This window comes from Rhineura floridana, chromosome 3, assembly GCF_030035675.1.
Source record: "Rhineura floridana isolate rRhiFlo1 chromosome 3, rRhiFlo1.hap2, whole genome shotgun sequence".
Classification (NCBI taxonomy): Eukaryota; Metazoa; Chordata; class Lepidosauria; order Squamata; family Rhineuridae; genus Rhineura; species Rhineura floridana.
Genome location: NC_084482.1, coordinates 159,900,199 through 159,918,353, shown reverse-complemented (window position 1 = coordinate 159,918,353; position 18,155 = coordinate 159,900,199). Strand labels below are relative to the sequence as shown.

At 43.4% G+C, this 18,155-nt stretch overlaps 1 protein-coding gene across 2 annotated transcripts in view; it reads right to left on the bottom strand.

Moving 5' to 3' along the window:
• The window catches only part of SRGAP3 (SLIT-ROBO Rho GTPase activating protein 3), a 332,528-nt gene that overhangs the window by 110,970 nt on the left and 203,403 nt on the right, over positions 1 to 18,155 (bottom strand). For both annotated transcript variants that reach the window (XM_061618521.1, XM_061618522.1), the window contains exon 6: positions 14,126 to 14,254. In XM_061618521.1, the coding sequence (XP_061474505.1) occupies positions 14,126 to 14,254 (129 nt within the window). The remainder of the gene's footprint in view (positions 1 to 14,125; positions 14,255 to 18,155) is intronic.

Genomic DNA, 18,155 nt, shown 5'->3' with positions numbered 1-18,155 from the left:
ACCAACTTTAAACAGCACTGAATGCAAGCCGGCTCCTGCACAGGAACAATCAAGACTCCCAAAATAGTCATGTGAATCAGTTCCAACTATAAAGGCGGAGGTGAAGGGATGCTAAAGAGCCACTGCCACCTTTCCCTCCCATCCCAGGACTTGCTTGCTGCATGTTTATGTTATTCACAAATTGCCAGTCTAAAACCAGGGGAGGCTTACCTGTGGCTCACCTGACATTGCTGGACTTCTATTTCCATCTGGTCCAGCAACATCTGAAGGGCCCAAGGTTAGTCATCCCTGTTCTAAATGCTCAAAATTACATGAGCCTCTGCCACATGAAAGCTGTTGCCATCTTGCCATTTGAATCCAGCAGCCTAATAACCAGGGAGACAGAGGAGCTCTGCCCAGTACTTCCTGACTGGAAGTCTCTCTCATCTTTGTTTCCTGTACATGTCCAAAACAAAACAAAACCCCTCCTCAGAAGCTACAGAGGAAGCGAGTGGCTCAAGTGCTTAAAATTGCCAGTGGCATTGCAAAATAGCCTCCTCAGCTGGAAGCAGCAAAGAAAAGTCAGAGAACAGTAGAAGCTGTACCTTCAAATTGCACTGAGTCTTTTGAGAGAAACTAATTTCCCATGATGGAAGAGATTTATTCTTTTTTATTACCAGGCTGTTGACTACATCATAAGAAACCTGAAGCAAAGGGATTTCTTTAGGAGTACAGTATATCTATCATACCAAAGAAAAAGCACCCATCTATGGTTCAGGGAGGTTTTCTTTCAGTGGAAAAGCTGGTGCTCACTGGGGCTGGTAGGGCAGAGGGCAGAACAGCTCATGGGAGGTGGAGCTAAAAGTACATGCAAACACACACACACACACACACAGAGAGAGAGAGAGAGAGAGAGAGAGAGAGAGAGAGAGAGAGAGATTCTAGCAAGTACATGTTGCCTTCCTCCTTATTCAAAGTTCCCTTCCTCAGGAAGTAGAGCTCTTAAGCCTTCTGCAAACCAGCAAGTTTTCAGCTCCCATGCTGGTTCAATAGATTCCCACACGTAGAGACATTATATCTTCAGCTATAGTTTACCACTCCATTCCCCCCATCAATCCAAATAGTTATTTATTACACCATTTTTATACTGGCCATAACATAAAATTCTCCAGACGGATTACAATAAACAAGTAAAACGAAAGTAAAAGATAAAACCATTAAAAAGGAAAAAATGACATAAATACAGTGCTTGCCCATAATTAATTTTATTATTATTATTATTATTAAACTTATATACCGCCCGACTAGCAAGCAGCTCTCTGGGCGGTGAACATAAAAACATATATACAATAAAATTACAGGATCTGATATAACAAATACATAAAAAAACCATCTAAAATGAAATTACAACATTTACTTAATTAACTTAAATTAAAATGCCTCAGAGAAGAGAAAGGTCTTAACTTGGCACCGAAAGGATAATAGTGTCGGCGCCAAGCGTACCTCCTCGGGGAGACTGTTCCACAATTCGGGGGCCACCACTGAGAAGGCCCTTGATCTTGTTACTACCCTCCGGGCCTCCCTGTGGGTCGGGACCCGGAGGAGGGCCTTCGTAGTAGACCGTAGTGTACGAGCCGGTTCGTATCGGGAGAGGCGTTCCAGCAGATATCGTGGTTCTGTGCCATATAAGGCTTTATAGGTTAGTACCAACACTTTGAATCTAGCCCGGAAGCATATTGGAAGCCAGTGCAGGCGGGCCAGAACAGGTGTTATATGCTCAGACCGCTTGGTTCTTGTTAGCAGTCTGGCCGCCGCATTTTGCACTAGCTGTAGCTTCCGAACCGTCTTCAGAGGTAGCCCTACGTAGAGCACGTTACAGTAGTCCAAACGTGAGGTTACCAGAGCATGTACCACTGATGTAAGGTCCTCCTTACTCAGATAGGGACAATTAAGAACAGCTTTTTAAAAAGCACAGTGACCCAGATTACCTAAATTATTTAAAACTGGATGAACAAAAAGGTCTTCCACCTGATGCCAAAAAGAGAACAAAGATGAAAGGCTATTCCATAAATGGAATGCCACTACCAAAAAGGCCCTTTCCCTGTTCGTTGCCCACCTCACTTCATTTGATGGGCTAAATGAAATGAGGTGGGCAACAACCAGTGAAAGGGCCTTTTGGGTAGACACCATTATGATAAACACTGTGCAGCAGGCCTCCTTAGAGGATCTCATAGTTAGGTAGGTACATATGGGAGAAGGTGGTCTTCCAGGAAGCCCAGTGCCAAGCCATGTAGGGCTGTAAAGATTAAAACCAGCACTTTGGGGGCAGAAATGGACACAATACCCAGCCAAAGGAGAGTCAGGCTCCCTGTGGCCTTCCCTAGAGTTACTGTACACCTGTGAGTGCATTAAAGGAGTGATTCTCATCACAAAGCGCTTTCTCAGTAGGAATACCTACTTACATCTACTCTATATAGCCAAAGTTAGTATGGCTAATGGTCAATGAACTGTAGTCCAGTAACATCTGGACAGCCATAGGCACACCACCCTCACTATGCAGGGTCAATTCTCCATAGAATATAGATGCTAGATATCCTCCAAATTTGTTAACCAAAAATATATTTCTAACCCAAAGCAAACTGAACTGTTAAGATGGGTAGTATAGCTAACATAGGCCATCCTTAGTATTAACAACTGCTTAAAAGTGGTATTAGACACTGCTTAATTAAGGTTCCTACTTTAAAATTAAGCTTTGAGTAACTGGGACAACATTCAATTAAGATGCACATTCTGCTTATTTATTTGTTTGTTTATTAGATTTATATCCCACCCTTCCTCCCAGTAGGAGCCCAGGGCGGCAAATGAAAACACTAAAACGTCATAAAAACAGACTTTAAAATATATTAAAACAAAACATCTTTAAAAACATTTTTTAAAGCTTTAAAAGTATCTTTTTTACAAAAAAATCATTTAAAATGTTTTCTTAACATTCTAATCTGGTACATCTGGCCCTATTATTAATATTAAAAAGGCTCTTTAATCCTAAAAAGAGAGGTGTTATTAACTATGGGCCAGTATCATACAACCAATGAAGGGAGAGATATTTAATAATCCAAACGTAAACAATGGTAATCTTTTGTAGCATTTTTTAGAATTCTAACACTTGTTCCAATGGACATGAAAGTACAATAAAAAGTCAGAGTATTAAGTGCCTTTCTGAGTAGAAATTAAAATATAATGACCACACTTGCACGCAATGCTAAGCCAAGGTGTATAGTTTGATTAAACTGTAATATGCATAGCTGCATACTGATACAATCAGCTCAAGCACTCCTATTTTGCTCTTCCCTTCATCCAGCAACAAAGCACAAACCCTGGCTTAGCATAATGTTTGATTGTGTTATTTCTCCCAAACAAATCATGATTGGGAAGCCAAGAACAACACTTGACTTCCTCTTTGTAGTTTGTTTCGAAGAAACCAATGGACACTGGTTTCAATGTCATTCTAAGTCAAGGCTCGTGGTTTCCCTTCAGCATGAAGGGAAGAGCAAAGCAGCAGCAGCAGTCAAGATGGTTCCACAAGCATGCAGGTTGTGCACATTATAGTTTAACCTGGGGTAGCTAGCCTGTGGCCCTCCAGATGTTGTTGGACTCCAGCTCCCATCAGCCCCAGCCAGTACAGTTAGGGATGATGGGAGGTGCAGTTTAACAACATCTGGAGGGACACAGTTAGTCACTTCTTGTTTCAATAAACCATACACCTTGGCTCAGTGTAACATTTGAAGGCAGCCACTGTGTCTTCAAACATATAAGCTATAAAGAAAGAAAATGACTGAAAGTAGGGTTGCCAGGTCAGAAGCATCCCAAAACCTGAGATTTTAGGGGTGGGCCCAAGTGATGTCACGGGGTGGGCCCAAGTGATGTCATGGGGCGGGCCCAAGTGATGTCACGGGGTGGGCCCAAGTGATGTCATGGGGCGGGCCCGAGTGATATCATTAAGCATGATACATTAAGCATCAACCACAGTTGCTTGGAGCATACAATTAAAAAAAATATCTGACTGGAAATTAAGCTAGACATCTTAGGGCTCATCCAAACGGAGCGGGATAATCAATGTTTTCCATATCCGGTTTGTCATCTGACAGTCCTCACTTTGCCTGTTTGTTCGCTCTTTCTCAATTAAAAAAGGGAGGGAAGGATCAGCTCCAGGCCCAGCAGAAACAGCAGCGGCGGGAGGAAAGGGAAATGTGTGTGTGTGTGTGCGAAAGGGGGGGGAGGCCCTGGACTCGCACCACCACCAGCAGCCCCCAAGAATCAAGGGATCCAGCAGCCTCGTGGAGTTCCTTAGCTAGGAAAGGCTGCTGGGGGGGAGGGGGTGCGAGGGGGGAGGCGGAGATCCCCCTCCCCCAAGCCCTGGCTTGTTAACAATGTTGCCAGAAGGGAGGAAATGTAGCCACCGCTACCTTCCGCTGCGCTGAGCTTGCTACATCGCAGCGCTTCCTATCCCAAACCTTCCCCAGTGCACTGCAGTACCTGCTTGTGCGCAAATGCGGAAATGCGCATTTCCACATCTGGGAAGTACATGGCTCTGATTGGTTCAGTTTCTTGGGCTTTTCCAAGCACATGCGCACAAGTGAAAATCCATTATTGCATGGTAATGACGGAAGGGGTACTGGGACATGCCCAAGGTCCGCCCATGGACTGCCTACATCTCTATAAACCGTGGTATTGCATCCGAGCCCCTAATGTTGCAGCGGATGATTACCGGTTTAAAAAAGCAAATCGCATTTTTCGAGGAAATGCCAAAGCGGATTTAACAGCGCGAAAATGCACAAAAGCGCGAGGCATCATATGGACGACCGAAAAATAATGAATACACAAAACGATCACGTCACACATTATACAGTCGTCTGGATGAGCCCTTAGCTAAAAGATGGAGCCTTGGTAGGGAACATTTAATCTAGCCTACTTGCTTTCGGCAAGAAGGGTTAAAGTGCCTTCAGGCCAGGCCAGTCACCAGAAGGCCGCTGTAGGAAGAAAGGAGCCTAGTGTTGTGGAGATGTTAGATGGGAGCATTTGGGAGTAAAGATGGATGCCCCTGAAGGCTGCAATTCTAAACACACGTACTAACGGACTAAGCCCCCATAGAACTCAACAGGACTTACTTCTGAGTAGATATAGTTTGGATTGCGCTGTTGGTAAACCTTGACTAGGGATCCTCTGCAAAGACATCCATATCCAAGCAGGGTTGGCAACCCCCTGCCTGGAATGCCCTGCCCTTATCTTTTAATGTGGCTGCTCCAAACTTCTTTACAGATTTGACCCTTCCCTTCAGAAAGAGGTCTGAGAAATGAGTAAGAGTAAGAAGATTCTCTACCCTTTCTGTCTGCACAGATGCCCTCATCCTTCCCCTGTGCCCAGAAGAAGCTCTGGGCCAGGTGGGACGCAGTGGCATCTCATAGAGGACACCCTCCCCTTTCATGGGGTGTATGATTTGTCCTGGCCCAGAGCAGATTTTGGGATGGGCACCCCCAATTACTTATTTTTCCTGTATGTCTTTTTCTGCTTTGATTTTGTATAGATGCCCTCTTCTGTGCCCTGCACCCAGCAGAAGCTCTGGGCCAGGCAGGATGCAGTGGCATCTCGTAGAGGACACCCTCCCCTTTCATGGGGTGTATGATTTGTCCTGGCCCAGAGCAGATTTTGGGGTGAGCACCCCCAGTTACTTGTTTTTTTCTACGTGTTTTTGTCCATTTTGATTTTGCATAGATGCTCTTTTCCATGCCCTGCGCCCAGCAGAAGCTCTGGGCCAGGCGGGATGCAGTGGCATCTCATAGAGGACACCCTCCCCTTTCATGGGGTGTATGATTTGTCCTGGCCCAGAGCAGATTTTGGGGTAGGCACCCCCAGTTACTTATTTTTTCCTGTATGTTTTGGTCTGCTTTGATTTTGCATAGATGCCCTCTTCCGTGCCCTGCACCCAGCAGAAGCTCTGGGCCAGGCGGGACGCAGAGGCATCTCGTAGAGGACACCCTCCCCTTTCCTGGGGTATATGATTTGTCCTGTCCCAGAGCAGAGTTTGGGGTGGGCACCCCCAGTTACTTATTTTTTATGATTTTATGACATCATTATGTATTTATGATAATATCAGAAGCCTGATGATTTTGATTGCATAAATGTATTGTTATTCTTGATGGGGAGAGTCTCCCAATTACAGTGATATATCATACAGGGTACCCCAACATATATTTTGGGGTTCAGAGACATGTTAAGTTTGGTTTGAAGTTGCTGTAGTTGTCAACTCTTCTTTTTTAGTGTTTTGAACTTTCAAGCAAATAAGGAACTGGGAACTAGGAACCAACTTCAGCGTTGTATCAGTTTATTTAATCTATTTGATTAAACAGTCACGGGGGGGCAGCTGACGTTTTGGTGTATATCTCGGGAACCAGACCACCTAGAAACTATTTTTTTTAAAATTGAAGCTGAGAGTCTGGAAATTAAGGGGTGTTAGCCGGAGAGCCGGAGGGGCCCCCCAAAAACCGGAGACTCCGGCCGAAAAACGGAGACCTGGTAACTCTAAATTAAAGCCGTCACTGTTAAGAAAAACTGAATTACTAGTATCTTATCTTAGCCTAGGATGTATCATGTTAAAATTTTAATTTATTATTTATTATTTATTTAGTTACATTTCTAAACCGCCCTACAGCTAACAGCTCCCAGGGCGGTGTACAACAAGATAAAATCACAATATTTAAAATACAAGCAGGTGAGTATTGCGCCATACAATTATAAACATATTAAAACAGAAATAAAATAAAAAATTAAATTAAATTAAAATAGGCTTAAAATGCCTGGGCGAAGAGGTGGGTTTTTACCTGGCGCCGAAAAGATGACAGAGAAGGCGCCAGGCGTATCTCATCTGGGAGGGCATTCCATAATTCGGGGGCCGCCACCGAAAAGGCCCTAGATCTAGTTACTGTTCTCCGGGCCTCTCTATGAGTTGGGACCCGGAGAAGGGCCTTGGACGTCGAGCGGAGTGAACGGGTAGGTACATAGCGAGAGAGGCATTCCATCAGATATTGCGGTCCAGTGCCATTAAGGGCTTTATAGGTAAGAACCAACACTTTGAATCTGGCCCGGAAACATATTGGAAGCCAGTGCAGTTGGGCCAGAATAGGTGTTATATGGTAGAATTTCTTCGTCCCAGTAAGAACTCTGGCCGCGGCATTCTGCACTAGCTGAAGTTTCCGAATCGTTTTCAAAGGTAACCCTACGTAGAGAGCATTACAGTAATCCAATCTAGAGGTTACTAGAGCGTGAACAACTGAGGCTAGGTTCTCCCTGTCCAGATAGGGTCGTAGTTGGGCCACCAGCCGAAGCTGGTAGAACGCATTTCGTGCCACCGAGGCTACCTGGGCCTCGAGTGACAGGAGCAGATCTAATAAGATCCCCAAACTACGGACCTGTTCCTTTAGGGGGAGTATAACCCCATCTAGGGTAGGTCTGACATCATCCATCTGGGCAGAGGGCCCCCCAACCAACAGCATCTCAGTCTTGTCAGGATTGAGTTTCAGTTTGTTAGCTCTCATCCAGTCCATTATCGCGGCCAGGCAGCGGTTCAGTACAGCAACAGCCTCACCTGAAGAAGATGAAAAAGAGAAATAGAGCTGCGTATCATCAGCATATTGCTGGAAACGCACTCCAAAACTCCTGATGACCTCACCCAGCGGCTTCATATAGATATTAAAAAGCATGGGGGACAGAACTGAGCCCTGCGGGACCCCATATTGGAGCACCCAGGGACTCGAGTAATGTTCCCCAAGCATCACCTTCTGGAGACGATTCTCAAGATAGGAGCACAGCCACTGCCAAGCAGTGCCTCCAACTCCCAAATCCGCGAGTCGCCCCAGAAGGATACCATGGTCAATGGTATCAAAAGCCGCCGAGAGATCAAGGAGAACCAACAGAGTTACACTCCCTCCGTCTTTCTCCCAACAGAGGTCATCATACAGGGCGACCAAGGCTGTTTCTGTACCAAACCCCGGCCGAAAGCCGGATTGAAATGGATCCAGATAATCAGTTTCATCCAAGAGGGCCTGGAGTTGGTGAGCGACCACGCGCTCTAGAACCTTGCCCAGAAATGGAACATTTGCTACCAGCCTATAGTTGTTAAAATTATCAGGGTCCAAGGAGGGCTTTTTTAGGAGCGGTCTCACTACCGCCTGTTTCAGGCAAAGTGGGACCACTCCCTCTCGTAAGGAGGCGTTAATCACCTCCTTGGCCCAGCCGGCTGTTCCATTTCTGCTAGCAGAAATCCTAAAACCAAATTCATTAACCATATAAATCTAATTTCAATCAGAGCTCTAGAACAAAGACAGACTCAGAAATGTGGCACACCTGTTTCAGTGCATAAAACACTGGCTCAACGCGGTCAAGTACTGGGCACAGGATTGGTGTAGAAATCCCAGTTTAAGAATGACCTTACTGAATAGGCATGGGGAGAAAGTACCATTTCACAAAATGGTACTTTCAGCTAAGAGGAAGGGCCAAACTTGAGGTGGCGTTAATCTTATCAGTATTAGCTCATGTATGTTTTTTTATGCTCACAAGTGTTTCAAGCTCTATTAATAAGCCCTGTCTGAAAGAATGTTAACACGAGATATGTCAAATCTAGGCATAATAATCTACGTCCACGATCTGCAATTTAATACCCAGCCACGCACCCAAATACTATCAAATTACAACTACAGTGACCTCAATACTTCAGACTGGCATGCAAGTCATAAAATTCCAAAACCAATTTCAGCCTGTGAATAACTGCTTATAAGAGTCTGCTTATGTTTCAGGAATAAAATCCTCTTAGATCATTAATTACTACTCATGAGTGATGCAAGGTACAACCACTGAAAGTAACTGCAGTTCATCAAGCCTCTATGAACTCATAGAAGATCGATCTTCTGCTGGTACTTATTGTAACTTCCAGAAATATATATAATACAGTAGGGCCCCACTCATATGGCAGGTTAGGTTCCAGACCCCTGCCGGAAAGCGAAAACCGCCGGAAAGTGGATCAGCTGTAGCGTGGGGGGTCTGGAACCTAACCCGCTGATCGCACCAGAGGAGAAGATCAGATCTTCCCCTCCTCGGGCGCGATCAGCTGAAGTGCGGGAGTCTGACCGCCCCCAAGGAGGAGAAGATCAGCTGTAGCGCACTACAGCTGATCTTCCCTTCCTCCGGTGCGATCAGCTGCAGTGCAGGGAGCTCCAGCCCCCTTCCAGCTGGTCGCCCTGCTGACACTGTATTAGCAGAATGCCGAAAAGCAGGGCGCCAAGAAGCTGGGCCCTACTGTATAGAAATATCCCTACTTTGCAAAGGCCCTCCTAGAAAGGTAAGAGACAAAATGTTGCCGGTACCTTTCTAAGCAATCTCTGTGAGATGAGCCAGTCTGGCTTCTCCTGCCTTTCAGCGTTTTTAGCCAACCACTGAGGCAAGAGCTATGACTGACAAGCAAATTATTCAGACACCAAGCAAAATCCCTGGGGTCCTAAAGAGTTGCTGTTACCTCACCACAAGCCTTTTGGTGCACTTTCTCAGGTTCTGTCTCATTTTTCTTTCTTTTTCCTCACTACATACTTTGTAGTCACTTCTTGTTTGCCTCTGTCTTGCAGCAGTAAGTTCTGCTCAGTAGAAACCTCTGGCTGAACATGCATCTTCCATTCACTGCGATTCACTAAGCCCGCTTCCATAACTCTAGGGGGAGGAAATCTAATTTTTCAAGCACTTTTAATGTAAAAACAGGCTTCCAGAAGGGCAGCACAATGAATATTCTGCCATTTACCCCCCCCTTCAAACTGCATTGAGCAAGTATTGCAAGTCTGCCCCTATGAGGAAAAGAGTCGAAGAAAGATAAGAAAGGCACACAAGAATTTGAGATGGAGCAGAACATGCCTTTGGGGAGGGGGGGACAGAGGAGGGTGAAGGAAGAAGTTTTTAAGTCAATTGAAAGTGTGCTGAAGCGAGTCAATGAATGTGAAGGAGTGGAGAGGGAGCTGCGTAATTTAGGGACTGACATACAGAAAGCCCTCTTCTGGGCCACAATTCCTCACACTTCTGAGGATGGCAAAACTATCAAGCAAATCCCCTCTGCCAATCTTAATAAGCGAGTAGGTCAGCAGGGATGGAAGCCAGCTTTTCAGATATTTGAGGACCAGGTCATTTAGGGCTTCAAATACAGTGTGAGCACCTTTAATTGGACCCAGAAACAAACCAGCAACCAGTGCAGCTGTTTTTAAATGGAGGCTATATGACCTCTAAATGGAACCTGGCTAGGAATCTGGCTGCTGCATTTTGGACAAATGGAAACTTCCAAATTTTCTTCAAGGGCAGCTCTATATAGAGGACATTAAATAGTTCAATCTGGAATTTACCAGAGTGGACAGAGATGATTTGGCCACTGTACTCTGTCCAAAAGGGGCCATAGCTGGCAAACAAGCCTCAGATGGAAATGGGCACTCCTAGCCACTGAGGCTAGCTAAGCCTCCAGTGACCAAGTTGAATCCAGGAGCATCATCAAGCTCCTTCCATGGGAATGTAACCCCATTCAGAACAGAATGTCTCCTCACCTCCTGAATTCAAGAACCCTGAACAAGTAACACCTCTGTTCAAGATTCTTGGTTGTAAGCTAGCAGACATTTGTCTTGGGCTCTTTGACTTATAATACAAGTAATATTTTCATGCTTCTTTATCTGCCTTCATTTGCCACAATAAAAGCACAGTTTGTCTTAAACCATGGGTTAACTTTGAACATGCCTTCTCCCTGTCATGTAGGTCCCCACACGGCTTCTCCTTCCCCCACCCCCTGCATGACTCAAACAAGCCACAGTCCAGATCTGGATGACACAACCAGCCATAGTATGGTTTGTTTGAGCTTTGTGGGTACTGTGGGGTGGGGGAGAGGTCATGTGAGGAGCCATACAGCAAGAAGGAGGCATTCCATGATTAAACCATGGCTTAAGACAAACCATGTGGTTTATTGTGATGTGTGAACCAGGGTCCTGTGTTTCTTACAAACAGGGATGGCCGCAGGTATGCCAGGGCCCTTGGGCACCAGCCTGCCCTGGGCCCCAGAGCTCCCCTTCTGTGATTCGTGGCAGGATCACTACCGCAGATCACCCGCCACTCCCTCGCTCAATCTACCTTTCCTGGCTGTGTTTTGCGGCTGTGCCCACAGGGCTGCCCTTAACCAAGATGGCAGCCAAGGTTTCCCTAAGGGGCTGAAGCCTCTGCCTCCTTCTTGCACAGCCACAAAATACAGCTGAGAAAGTTAGGTTGAGCGAGGGAATGGCGGGCGATCCACGGTAGCGATCCTGCCACGGATCACGGAAAGGGAGTGGAGGGACCCCACCTGGCTGCCCTTTGGAGCCAACCCTGGTTACAAATCTTCGTATTCTGTGTACTGAGCTGAATATTTTGTGAATCCACACAGTTCAATTAATGAGCTATCAAAATTCAGTTTTTGATTTTTTAACTGTAGTTAACTTTCTACTGAGAACTTCACTAAAGATAATATTGAAGCACAGTCCTATGCCAGTTTAGTTGGAAAGAAGTCCAAGTAATGCAGCTTACTCCCAGAAAAGCTTGCAAAGGACTGAAGTTTTAGCCCAGTATTATCTGCCCTGACTAGTAGTAGCTTTCCAAAACCTCAAGGAGAGTTTTTTTTCTAAGCCCTGAAATGTGATTTTTTTTTAATGAGAGATGTCCAGAATTGAAACAGCGACGTTCTGCATGAGCTATTGGCCCTCTCTTTGCTTAATGAATAGAGGTTAAAATGAGGACTGCCCAAGTGTAAATAATTCCTGCTTGACTCAAGAAATTATTTCTTGTTTATTGGGCACAATGGAGTTCAAAACTTGATATTACAAGTACTGGAAGATGTCTTTCTGGGGGATTTGAGTATATTCCCTTTATATTGGGATATTCTGAACTCTGCCTTATAAAGCTCTTCTGAAGCATATTAGACATGTTCAAACAAACAGCTCTGCTCTTGAGGAACTTGAAATTAGGACACACGTAGACAACTCATGCATCCTTAATAGCACTTATTTTCTCAGGCAAGCAGAATATATAATTAGGCAAATTTAGTTGTACTGAATCAAAGATGTTTTGGTTTTGAGTCCCCTAAAGGGATTTCCTGGAGTGAGGAATAAAAGCCATCTGCTGACTCCAATGGAAGTATTAGAAAGGAAATAAACTGGGGAGTAATGACATAAAAACAGCTAGAGCTAACCTGGCATTTGGCAGCTCTCCAGGAATACAGAGGCTCAACTTCATGGGGGGAGAAAGTCATACAACAAACTATAGGAAACCTAAAGGGCCAATCAATGAAGATAAAATCATATCCTGTTCTTACGTTTACACTTTCAAGGTTCTCTCTTTCCCAGCAAGTGAATAAGCTAAGCCCTGAACAACAACAAAAAGTGAGATTACAAATTGCTTAAAGTATTTGTTTAACTATCATATACACCCCATCCAACAACGTACCTGGCATAATATCTTGAAATTATCATAAGACTTTAAAAACAGATATCAGATTTCACTTTTAATTCTAGCATGTAAAAATAAATACGATTTAGAGGATAAAATGACATTAATTTCCTAATGCATTAAGCAACATTTAAACCAAAACAAAGGCTTCATAAATAAGCCATTGTTTTTATATGACCATTACGGCAACTAAAATCAGTTTATATTCCACCACCAAGAAGAAATCCCTTACTGCAAAATGTAGTAGACATCAAGACATATTTCCCAGCATAAAATCGCAGAAACCTTATTTCTTGCATCATTGGACAAAAGAAGTGCAGGAAAACATACAATCAACCTTATTCTGGGTCATTCCCAGTAACAAAATGTGCTGCCCCAGAGGGTAGGACTAGGTCTAATGGTTTTAAGTTGCAGGAGCGTAGATTCAGATTGGACATTAGAAGGAACTTCTTGACAGTAAGGGCAGTTCGGCAATGGAACCCACTGCCTAGGGAGGTGGTGGGATCCCCTTCGCTGGATGTCTTCAAGCAGAGGCTGGACAGCTATCTGCGGGAGATGCTCTAGCTGTGGATTTCCTGCTGTGAGCAGGGGGTTGGACTCGATGGCCTACAAGGCCCCTTCCAACTCTATGATTCTATGATTCTACAAGGCTCTTTTGAAGGAGAAGGTCGAAAATACATTAAATCCAGAGATTCCTAACATCCACACCTATAGAAGAAACTAGACATATGGTATTTTCTTCTCTGTGTTGTATGCATTCTTATGTAGAGTCCTGTGTAATGATCACCTGCCAATGCATGACACTCTGAGTTGAGAAGAGAAGAGTTCCTTCTCTTCTTGGCCTTCCATACAAGCATCTAACTGATCAAGCCCTCATGACTGGCCTAAGAAAAGCTTCCTGTTTTCTCTTTTACCAGCACAGTAGGGTAACTGCCTCTTTCTGTACCTCTTTGGGCTGCACCATCATTTGTCTCTGCTCCCGCCTGGCTGCAGTCATACTTGATCAAAGTTCCAATTGGCCTATTCAACCCCTTGACCGATCTCACATACAATTATTCCCACATGCTTCATCTTGCATCCAGAGAAATACATAGCATCAATATACCTACATTCAGCACATATCACATCTCCAAGTTCAGGCCAACTCTGACCATATCAGTAACTCAACTCCCAAGTTACCAGGTGGTATGGTATGATAAACACTGTGAGAGTCTCTCCTTCCACTCACATCTCCTACACAAAATCACAGTCATGGGAAGTATAAATATACTGAGCCAGACAGAAGCAATTATTCAAAAGTGCTTTTAGTGTTTTGTTTGCTGTGCTAGGCTGCTTCTGGGAGGAAGGGTGGATTATAAATTTAATAAATAAATAAGCAAACAATAAAAGTAATATTTGGCACACTGCAACACTATTTGTATACTGGATCTGTTAGTAACAGGTAGTGAAAAATGTTAAATCAATACTGCACCACCACAGAAGCAAGACAACCTGCAATGCAGACGTGCCCAGAGACACAAACAGGGTGTCAGGCACAGCTGTCAGTGTGGGAACAGAGCTGAGTACCTGTGTATTAAGAGAAAATAACAACTCACACACTCACATCAATCAGGTCCGAGACATCATGGATGTAGTATTTACTGACTGCTGCATTTGTGGCTGCCAGGTTCAGCAGATAGTCGTTCCTAGCTTTAGTGCATTTCAGCTTATTTTCTGAGTATTTTGCTTGTCTCTGAAAAACATAAAAATTGTAAATGTAAAAATGTAAATGTACTGCCTTCAAGTCGATTCCGACTTATGGCGACCCTATGAACAGGGTTTTCATGAGGCTGAGAGGCAGTGACTGGCCCAATGTCACCCAGTGAGCTTCATGGTTATGTGGGAATTTGAACCCTGGTCTCCAGGTTGTAGTCCAACACCTTAACCACTACACCACACTGGCTCTCACGTATAAAATAAATAAAAATGGTAGACACATAAAAAAGTAAGTCATCACAATTCTAGTATCTTCCTACCAAAGTTTAAGCTCTTACAACATCTGAATAGCTCTGATGGATCATACCAAAGGCCTATCTAGTCTAGAAACCTGTTTTTCAGAGTGGCCAACCTGATACCCTTGGGAATCTGCACACAAGCAGAACATGAACGCAATAGCACTCTCCCATTTGTGATCCCAAGCAATTGATATTCAGAGGCACGCCACCTCCAGTACTGGAGGTCATATCTAGCCACCATGACTAGTAACCACTGACAGCCTTATCATCCACGAAATTTGTGAACAGGTAGTATTGTTGTGTTTATGTAACAGAATATCTTATGATATTAGGAGGAAGTCTAGCAGGTTTATCCAGATGCAGCAATATCTTCCATATATGCCCAATAGAGTTAACAGCATTTCAAGCACATTCTACTTCAGTGCACACTCTACATCCACCAGTTACAGCTTGTACACTTTGTGGAAAGGTTTGGCATCAATCACAACAAACAGTTAGAAAGGGATAAACTATTTTAGAGTGATACAGTAACCAACTCAATGATGTCAGACTTTTTAATGCAGAGTTAAGATGCATGTGTAATATTCATTGCTGTTTCACTACATGTTTTACCTTCCCTGCATTCTTTCTAAGGGCTAATTCAGCCCTCTGTGGAAGATGACTTCATGGAAAGTGAATTTGTGTTGCAGACAATTTGCTCCATCAAATCTCCAAATCACACAATGTGGGGAGTGAAAAAAGTTGTGTTTTGAAGAATATTCTATGTTTGTGGCAGCTTGCTGTAGTGAAGCAGGTTTGGAACTTGTCAGTTCCTGGATGGAAGACTGCCTGGGAGCCATCTCTATGCTGCCTTGAGTTCCATTATGGAAAAAAGATAGGATATAAATGTAGTAAATCAATAAACTCTGCTGAACTGCCAAATGTAACACATACATTTATTTCCTCTGAGGAAGCCAAGAAATGGTAAATCTGCAGTGAACAGCAGATTTAAGATGTACAGAGGCTTAAAATTCAGGAGCAGGCAGAGACAGCCATACACACTCAAATCCCTTATTGAATAAGGACATTGAGATAATGTAGAGCCACCCTGCAGAAACCATTATTTTTGTTTACAAACAACCTGTTCAATAAGGCTTCTCAACACAGGTCAAATAGGAAATACATGATCATATAGATTAAGTTTGCACACTGCATGTTGCACGGTACAAAGTGTCAAGTACAAAGAGGATTATGGCTTGTTGCACTCAGACAAACCATGATTTGTAAACCAAGAACAAATCTTGGCTTAACATTGTGGTTTATTTGGAGTGAGACAAACCATGATCTCTGGTTTGGATTCCACTCTAAAGCAAAGTTCTCAGGTCCAGGAGGTGGAGAGAGAAGGGATGTAATAGGAATCAGTCCAAATCTTCTTGCATCACTCACCTGTCCTAAATGTAGGGTTCAAAAAAGCAGATGTGACAAAGCTATTTGTTTTCTTACCAAAATGTGACCTTTCCCCAGATATAAGCATTCCTAGTTCTCAGAGACTTTATAGGGTCAGGGTTCTATAATATATTCTAATATAGAGCTATATTCATATAACTGAAAACACAGCAGGGGTCCACATTTGGAATTTGGAATAGGCCCAACAAATATGCAGAATGTCCAACCTTAGAGAAGTTCACTCCAAGAGAGGATTCAGCAACAAATAATATCTATTTATTAATAATATTTATGTTCACCGCCCAGAGAGCTATTGCTAGTCGGGCGGTATATAAATTTAATAAATAAAATAAATAATAAAAATAAACGTACCAGTTGAGGGCAGACAAGGGTGAAGGAAGGCAGTGCTATTAAAAACCACATAATCCTTCAAAGCAACATCAATAAACATCTATTATAAATCTATTATATATCAAAAGCATCTATTATAAATCTGAGCTTCTTCCTTCAAATCAGTAATCAAGTGGATTCTATCCTGTTTATTGCTTACCGGTTACCAGAGTCAATTTAGGAGAAAAGGCATTAGCAGGGTATTATCCAGTAAAATTTATTACAGCGGCTAGGCTGTGGTCCTCTGGCTCTTACTGTCACCAAAACCTTATTGCCTTGAACAAGCCTCTGAACATCTTGAGATTCAATCATTCTCTCACACACATGGCCTTCCTTTCAGGGCTAATTTCTCCTTTAAAAGCCTGCCGTTTCTCTTCTTGGATACTTCCTATTTCTAATCCACAAACTTCACAGCTTCAAATTAACTAGAGATCCAAGGGGAGTGCAGCCTGGATTGCAAGCCCATTATTGTTAGAAAAGCGATAAAGGGTAAATTGTAGATTGATTGATTTATTTAGCCAGCCCACCTTTCATCATGTGTAGATGTTTATGTTCAATTCATTTTCCTCTATTTCCAGAGTTTGCAACTAGAGTTTGAAGCATGGTTGCAAACTCTGTTTACAGCTAACCATGGCTGGCTTTGAAAAGGGAAGGGAGGGACAGTTTGCTCATACAGGGCACAGTACATGAGCCTGCCGCATACTTCTAGCATCGTAAGTCCTAGGTGAGAGCCAGGAGTCCAAGAAAGGAGTGTCACAAGGAGAAGGAATTGATCTTGGTTTGTATTTATTAGCAATTTGTATTAATGTAACATTTGTATATGTAACATTGTGTATTTTTGTAAAGTTTATTGCTGAAGTTGTCTGTTTTAGCTTTCTGTAAACAGCTTAGATTTTTTTTATATATTAAACCATGGGTTCTCAAACTATGATCTGTGGACCACTGCTTCATTCAGGTGGTCTGCAACATGTCTGTAAAAATACAAGAATCGTACAGCATCTGGCACAGCACATTACAATTGCTACAACAGGCAGAAAAACCATTAAGTGGTCTGCCAAGACCTTCAGCAATGTTCCAGTGGTTAATGGGTAGAAACGTTAGGGAACCACTGTATTAAGCAGTATAAAAATGGTCTAAATAAAAGAAATAATGATTTCCATGGTTGGGAGATCAGGAACAGTAAACAAGCACCAGAGCTTAGAACTATGCTTAATCCAGCCATACAGCCAGAAATAATTTAAATTTATCTTGAGGGTACTACCTCTGTCACACTTCATACATTTGTTCAATGTGTAACCTAGCATGCCTAGTTCATTTTACTATTTAGCATGAAGGCCTCCAATGGGTATATAAATACAGTGACTGGATGCTGATCCCACCTTTTCTCTACTCCAGTGTGTTATGTGACTGCATCATGGGATTCTGCAAAAACACAATGTAATGTTCCACAAAACAGTGAACACAGTCCATGAGTTGACCACAGCTTAGAACTGCATTCTGCTCACCATCTATACAGATAAGCATTACTGTAGCAGACTCTGATTTACTGTTATGCTCCCTCTCTCTGCAGTCAACCAAGTCTCTTGGAACTAGGACATTAAACTGTCTGTTGGATCTTGGAGACTGCTGGAGCAGCTATTTGTAGGACCGTTTCATTTGCTGGCTTTTTTTTTAAGCACTGGACAACCATTTTTGTTTTGTTTGTTTGCTGAACCATCGCTCTCTGAAGGCCTTCCCTTCATCCAGCTGCCCTTTTTGACTCTCCTCGTATTGGCAATTTAAGGGTTGAACACATCAGGCCCCGATGTTGTAATATGCCCCCTT